The following is a 7,441-nucleotide window of genomic DNA, read 5'->3' as shown; positions in this document are numbered from 1 at the left end:
TGCCTACCTCTTCGTCTTTTTCAAAAGGGGTATAGCAGGAGATTGTCCCCAAAAAGTTTATGATGCCACTGATGGCGGCCTACGACGGAGCTGGAAATCCCAGAGAGCACGTCCTAAACTATAAAACCTTCATGGAGCTGCAAACTCTATCGGATGCCTTGATGTGCAAGGTATTCCCTACGACGCTCTCAGGGCCAGCACGGGTGTGGTTTAACAGCCTTGAGACCGGAAGTATTAGAAGCTTTAGAGATCTGGCCACTCGCTTCATCAACCGATTCATTGCCGGGGTGCCTGCAGACAAAAAGACGAGCTATCTAGAGACAGTTAGGCAAAGAAGGGATGAATCGCTCAGGGAATACGTTGCCCATTTCAATACAGAGGCCTTGCAGATTCCCGAGTTGGATGAGGGCAGAGCGGTGGAGGCAATGCAGAAAGGGACGACCTCGCCCGAGTTCTTCGGCTCGTTGAGCAGGAAGCCTCCTACCTCGCTAGCAGAGCTAATGAAGAGGGCGAAAAAGTATATAAGGCAGGATGATGCCTTGGTGACGAGCATGTTCGCCAAAGGAACGACAGATAAGGGAAAAGCCCCGGAAGAAAGGAGGCCGGAAAGGCAGGAGAAAAAACAAGGCAGAAGGCCTGAGCCCTAGAGACAGCCCTGGGACCGAAGGGACCAAAGACCCCTCCCTCCTTGGATCTCAGAACAGAATCCACTCTCCCCGTGGGTTCCAGAGAAGCCGACCCCACTCAATGCCTCTAGAGCCGAAGTGCTCATGGCCGTCCAGGACAAGGAGTTCCTACAATGGCCTAAACCTATGAGAACTGAAGCAGATCAGCGAAATCCTGACAAATACTGTCAGTATCATCGTACACATGGTCATGACACCAACAACTGCTACCAATTGATTGCTGAGATCGAGAGGCTGATAAAGAGAGGACACCTCAAGAACTTCGTGAAGAAACCGGAGGGACAGAGGCCTCAGCCTAACCCTGCAGCCCAAGCACCGAGGAGAACGGGAGTCGGACCGGTGAATGATGGGTCCAGTGGGACCATCAACATGATTGTTTAGCTGGGAATGGGAATGGAAGAGGTTGGATTTATTAGAGAGGTTATGTACCCATAGTGACTAGCAAATCTTGTATTAGTCAAAAAGGCCAATGGCAAATATAGGATGTGTATAGACTTCATTGACCTCAATCAAGCATACCCCAAAGATTGTTACCCCCTCCCTGATATTAATAAAATGGTCGACTCCACGGCCGGTTTTGAGTACATGTCATCCTTAGACACAATGTCTAGTGATCACCAAATCCCAATGGACAGGTCAGATGAGGAGAAGACCTCGTTCATAACAGAAGATGGGACCTACTGTTATAAGGTCATGTCTTTCGGGCCGAAAAAACCCCGAAAGTGGTCGGACCAGGAGTCTATCAGATCGAAAACGTGCAGGGAAACCCTGAGCCTCGCGCCTGGAATATCCAGCACCTAAAGAGGTACTTCCCTTACAACATTTGTAAAGAAAATTCTTGTGCTCTGAAAACATGAAAGAATAAAATAACACCATTTTTGCAAAGCAACGTTATCTTTATTACTGTGAGTATTAATTCTCTTTGAAAAAGAAAGAACAGATTTCAGAAGACCTCACTGAGACATAGAGACCTCAGGGAGGTAGAAGACTAGGATCCCCAAGATCTCCTGGCATCAGAAGACCTCACTGAGACATAGAGACCTCAGGGAGGTAGAAGACCTCACTGAGACATAGAGACCTCAAGGAGGTAGAAGACCAGGATTCCCAAGATCTCCTAGCATCAGAAGACCTTACTGAGACATAGAGACCTCATGGAGGTAGAAGACCTCATTGAGACATAGAGACCTCAGGGAGGTAGAAGACCAGGATTCCTAAGATCTCCTGGCATCAGAAGACCTCACTGAGACATAGAGACCTCAGGGAGGTAGAAGACCTCATTGAGACATAGAGACCTCAGGGAGGTAGAAGACCAGGATCCCCAAGATCTCCTGGCATTAGAAGACCTCACTGAGACATAGAGACCTCAGGGAGGTAGAAGACTAGGATCCCCAAGATCTCCTGGGGTAAGAAGACCTCACTGAGACATAGAGACCTCAGGGAGATAGAAGACCAGGATCCCCAAGATCTCCTGGCACAACAAGTCCAGGATCCCCAAGATCTCCTGGCACCAAATGGCCGGTGGGATCCAAAAGATCTTCTGGAGCAAAAATGGCCGGAGGGATCCAAAAGATCTCCCAGATCAAAGACGGCCGGCGGGATCCAAAAGATCTCCCGGAGCAAAAATAGCCGGGATCCCCAAGATCTACCGGAGCAAAAACGGCTGGGATCCCCAAGATCTCCCGGCGTCACATGCTCATAGCAAACAGCGGTGTACAGGGACAACACGCAAAAACAACTCATGAAAACACAGCTCCGATCTCACACGAAAGATGGGGCCCTGACTCACCAATGAGAAACTTGACTCCGACCTCCCAAAGAAGCGCAGGACCTAAGAGGAAGAGACTTTGATCTCTTAACGATGGCCAGAGGAAAGGCACCGTGCCGACCTCAAGAAGATGATAAAACTGAAACAAAAGGTCTAAATCCGAACTCGGATTACGAGCGGGAACGCCGATCTAAGACACGCAAATGTAAACTTGGAAAACCAAGCAAAAAGAGAGCCGAGCTCAGAAAGCTCAAAGGCAAACCGAAGGCAACAAATCTCAAATGGTCCAAGAGGAAATCCAATGGCATGAGCAGATAGGAACCCAACCTCAATTCTTATCAGAATTAAAAACAAAAGGCCAGCCCTGCTCACCACCTTAAAAGGTACAAGATCTAACTTATTGTCATTATGCAAAGGCTATGTGCCCGAGCTCATATTAATAAAGTAATGAGAAAAAATGAGGACATCCTTGCAGAAATCATAAAAACTCAAAAAAAAAAACTCAAAGTTCAGCCCACTGTTAAAAACTGAGTTCACGGTTAAGGCTAGTCCAGCTCGGAAAGAGCTTACAGATGAGAATGCCTTAGTGAAATGGAGAAATATATAAGTTAAAGGTTCAGCCAATTGATAGAATTTTAGTCCTGATGAGCTTGAAGGCAAAAAGGAAAGACAGTACAGTGTATTCCTTAGAAAAATTACGAAGCACATAGTTTAAGTATTTCATTTTTGATAAGTAGAAATAAGAATAGCTCCAGTGTGAGCGAAAAACAAGAAGTAGTTCAAGTAAACGAAAATAAAAATTCATTAAAAGAAAAATGTATTACAGTCTATTCTAATCATCTACTCTACTGAAGGAAAATCTGTCCTTAAAGGACTTACATGCCTAGGTGCATTATCATCTACATTTACATCACTATCATTCACACTATCTATATTTACATTGCTGTCTATGGGAGGTCTGGCATCCCCTCGCTCAGACCCCCCAGTACCTACAAAAAGCACCACCTCCTGCCCCTGAGGCCTAGTGCCTTCCTCTCCTAACTCTACATCCTTCTCTTGAAGCCCGTCGTCGTCCCCCTCAGGTTCGAAGACCTCCACTTCTTCTCCATCTAGCTCGATGTCTGCCTCAGAAGGTCCAACCGCAGCGCGAAAAGCCCCTTTTGGCAAAGGTCTGTCGTCCTCCCCATAAATCACGTCCTCACCATCGGAATCCTCCTCTTTAGCTCAGAGTTTAGCCAATGGGATGGACGGGTTATGTCTGGCCTCCCTCAAGCCTCGATTGAAACCCGAGATGAACATACAGAAGCCCTTATTCCATACCGCTATCTTCATTTCGTCAGAAGCCTTATATTCCGCAAGTCGTCTCTCGCAGGCCTCAGCCATCTCGGCTCTAAACTCAAAAGAATTCTTGTAATCTTGGAGATAATCTTCACCGGCCTGCTGGATCTCCTTCTTCAGCTCGGGGGACTCCTTATACTCCCTTAAACGCTCCTCGCACTCCAGCTGAACCCTATCTTCAGCCAGCTTAGCATCCTCAAGCAGGGCTGAGCATCTCTTCTTCAGAGCCTCGACCTCTTGGCTGAGATATTGATTTTGGAGTCTTGTTGTCTCAGCCTCCAAGGTCAGGTCTTTAAAACTTTCTGCCCGCTTGACCAGCTCCTGCTCGAGGACCACTACCCGAGCCAGGACTTCCTCCCTCTGAGCCATCACGGCCTTGTGTTGGAACTGGGCTGCCTCAAAATCTGCCTTCAAGGCCTCATACTGGTGGCGGACCTCATCTCTCTCCCTTTGGACCTCTTCCAGAGAAGACAACTGTTTTAGGGCTTCTTTACAACGAATATCTGCTTCAGCTGCCTTCTCATCCGCTCTCTTGAGAGCATCCAGGGCATATGTCAGCTCTGCCTGTAAGGACTTGGAATGCTCTCGAGCTGCAGCGAGATTGCTTTGGGCGTCACTGGTGGCAGACAGGTTTTCCTCCAAATGTGCCTCCTCGACCCGGCGATCCACTGACTCCTGGAGAGTGTGGTCACGAGCATCTACCTCCATAAATAGGCCCATCACCTAGCAAAGAGGGAAAACTGTCAGAACAAAGAAATGAAGAAAACTAAAGTATGGACAGAAATCGGAAAGGACAACTTACCATAAGGAGCATCTCCCTGATAATATCTCCTAGCTCCCCTCGAGGGCGAGATCGGAACGCTGCCTGCTCACGAGTGGAGCTGGCCAGAAGGCCAATGAGAGCAAGCAAGCGAGGGTCTGAGGCTTCCGTGACCCCGCCAAACATCCGCTCCCGGATTAACTCAGCTACCACGCTTGCTGGGGACTGGTGAGTGATGTCCTCTGCATTTAGGATGTCGTTATCTGGGGCAGACAGCAGAGGCACCACATAAGCCTTCTCTTTTCCAATAGCAGGCAGGGCCAGAGCCGGCCTTTGTGAAGCACGGGATCTCTTAGGAGCAGGGGCAGGTGCATTAGAAGGAGGAGGACGCTTACTCCCGACCTCCTCCGCTACGGCCTCGTCATCAATTGGACTGGGTCCTACTCCCTCAATGACAGGGGCAACTTCAGTAACAGCCCCCTGAATATCTCCCCCTGCCAGGCTGGTCTCTTTCTCGCCCTCTGGGGCGTTGACGTCGACAGGGTGTGTCCCAGGCACCTCCTCAGAAATACCCTCAGAAGGCACAGCCAGATCCTCCCTCACCAGCTCGATGTCCTCAACCGACCCGACGGTGATCTGGGGAGTCCCCTCCTTCCTAGGAACTGCAACTTGCGTAGATTTTGGAGCCTGGGAAGATTGACTGGCCGAGCTCGGCCTGTTACGGCTAGATGGCCTGGAAGATCTGGTACTTCGGGAGCTCAGTTTAGGAGCTCGAGAAGAAGTTGGGGCAGGAGGTCGGCTAACCGTCCTGGAAGAAATAACCCGGGCCACTTCTTCAGTAGCCTCTAAGATGCGTCGCCCAGCTCGGAGGGCGTCCAGCGCAGCGTTCATGCTCTCCCTAGACAGAACTAAATTCTTCGGAGGCTTAATTTGGTCCATCTCGATGTCAGAAGCTGCAAAAAATACAAAATCAGAACAGGTTAGCATAATCCCTAGTAGAGATCACAAAGAAGAGGCAAAACGGCTGGACAAAGCACAATACTCGCATCTTGGATATCCTTAAGATTATAGGCAAACATACACTTCTCGACGTCGTACTTCTTATTCACAGAAGTCAGACGAAGAAACCCGACCTGTTCGGTAAGGCTCAGCTGGGGGAGGTCGTTACAACCCAGAGAGACCCCCTCCCAAGGGAGGTTGAGCTCCCAAGCCAACCCCGTCTGCTTCTTCAGTTCTACCACCAGAAAACCCTCTACCCAGCCCTTGATGGAGTCTTTATAACCCGTGAAAATGGACAACCCTCCGCGAGGGGCAAAGTAATAAAATTTCTGGCTTGCTTTGACTAACCTGAAGAAGCTGACGAACAGGTAAACCGTGGGTGTAAACCCCCAGCTCAAACACACAGATTCAAAGCAAGACATGAAAAGAACGGAGTTAGGGGTTAGCATTCGAGGGGTAATCTCGAAATACTGGAAGACCTCTTTGAAGAAAGGAGAAAAGGGGAAGGACAGTGATAGAGCATATTTTAGCCCATATTTTCATGATCTTATTGATGTTTATTTGCACCTATTCTACCTAGTTTTGTGGTTTTAATCATGTTCTACAAATATTAGGTGTGAAGAGACAAATTGGAGAAAATGCTCTTAAAAACACCAAAAAGTGCCAAAAATGCAAAGAAGACCTTCGGCAGCACTTTCGGCCGCCGAACCATGCATCCAGAGACGAAAGTCTACTACTTTCGGCCGCCGAATCTCTACTTTCGGCCGCCGAACCTTCAGAACATAGCCGAAAGTCCAGCCTCCGAAACTCAACTTAGGCAGCCGAAAATGCGCTCTATTGCACTCTTTCCTTATTCAAGAAGCCATATCCCAAGTTGCTATATTTGAGGAGCCAAATAAGGGAAGCATCTTGAGATCCAAATCTTCAAGATTCACATTCAATTATTGGATTTCAAGATCCCCCTTATTAAGGAAAGAAAATCCAAAGATCACATGTTTCCTACTTAGTGCCATGCACATTCAAAATTCAAAAGGAGTCTCCACCTTCCTTATTAGTGCATGGGCAGCCTCTTAACTCTTAAGGCAACATCTTGAAGACCTTGGGCAGCAATTAAAAAGACCAAAGAGCCCCCACTTGCCTTCTATCACATGTGACTCGTTTTTGCCTTCACTCATACACAAACAAGGCACATGCAACACCAAGGACACTTTGGACAGCCTCTAAAAGTCTCATGGACTTCCATGAAACCCTAGGCAGCCTCTCAAGACTTATTTAAAGGCTTCAAGAAGACAAAAAAGCCAGTTTTTCATCCTCAAAATTCGGCCAAGCAAGGGCAGCCCCTTCTCCACCTTAGTTCTTCATCTTCTTGCTTTCTTTTCATCTATTTTATGTTTTGGTTCAGCCATGAGTGGCTGAAACCTTCTTTCTAGTTGAAGTTTGATTGAAACTAAGGTTGTTTAAAGGGTTGTGAGATCTGAACATAAATTTTTGTCTTTGATTTTATTCAATATTCATGCAATTGTGCTTAATTCTTAAGATTGCTTTGTTGTTTTGATCAAATTGGCCACTTGATTCTTGATTGCAAAGTTAATTGATTGTTGGATTAGGATATTTGTTAGTCCGTAATTGCTGGAAATATTCTGATCTAAGAACACTTGGAGTAAAAACCCAAGGAATTGCATGATCTAGCAACATCTCATGCATTTGAGTAGCTAGGGTTTGGATCTTTCTTGTTCTTCATGCAATTGGCAATTGTTTTGATGCCTAAGGCCCAAGGATGTTCCTAGGCAATTTGTTGATTAGTAATTGGTTAGAGGACGTTCCCTAATCAATTTGTTCATAAGGAAAGACATGGTGGTGAGAAGCGTCTTCCACCCCCATAACCAACCTATT

The 7,441-nt window shown here is 47.3% G+C and overlaps 1 protein-coding gene across 1 annotated transcript; it reads right to left on the bottom strand.

Moving 5' to 3' along the window:
- Positions 1-3,291: 3,291 nt before the first annotated feature.
- Positions 3,292-5,488, bottom strand: LOC122723864. The gene is made up of 3 exons (XM_043957763.1): positions 4,592-5,488; positions 3,772-4,512; positions 3,292-3,666 (listed from the first exon to the last, which is right to left on the bottom strand). The coding sequence occupies exons 1-3, from the start codon at positions 5,486-5,488 to the stop codon at positions 3,292-3,294; spliced, it is 2,013 nt and encodes a 670-aa protein (XP_043813698.1).
- Between the last annotated feature and the right edge of the window lie 1,953 nt (positions 5,489-7,441).

The sequence above is a fragment of the Manihot esculenta genome, chromosome 6 (genome assembly GCF_001659605.2).
Source record: "Manihot esculenta cultivar AM560-2 chromosome 6, M.esculenta_v8, whole genome shotgun sequence".
In the NCBI taxonomy this organism is placed as follows: domain Eukaryota; kingdom Viridiplantae; phylum Streptophyta; class Magnoliopsida; order Malpighiales; family Euphorbiaceae; genus Manihot; species Manihot esculenta.
Note: the sequence above shows the minus strand (reverse complement) of the source record. Positions and strands in the feature narration are given on the sequence as shown.

Excerpts from the sequence above, each read along its gene's own strand:
- LOC122723864 (XM_043957763.1), bottom strand. The coding sequence starts at position 5,488 with ATGGACCAAATTAAGCCTCCGAAGAATTTAGTTCTGTCTAGGGAGAGC. Across the intron at positions 4,513-4,591 it reads TCAGGGAGATGCTCCTTATG|GTGATGGGCCTATTTATGGA; the intron begins GTAAGTTGTCCT and ends CCTCTTTGCTAG. Across the intron at positions 3,667-3,771 it reads CTGACGAAATGAAGATAGCG|GAGGATTCCGATGGTGAGGA; the intron begins GTATGGAATAAG and ends TGAGCTAAAGAG.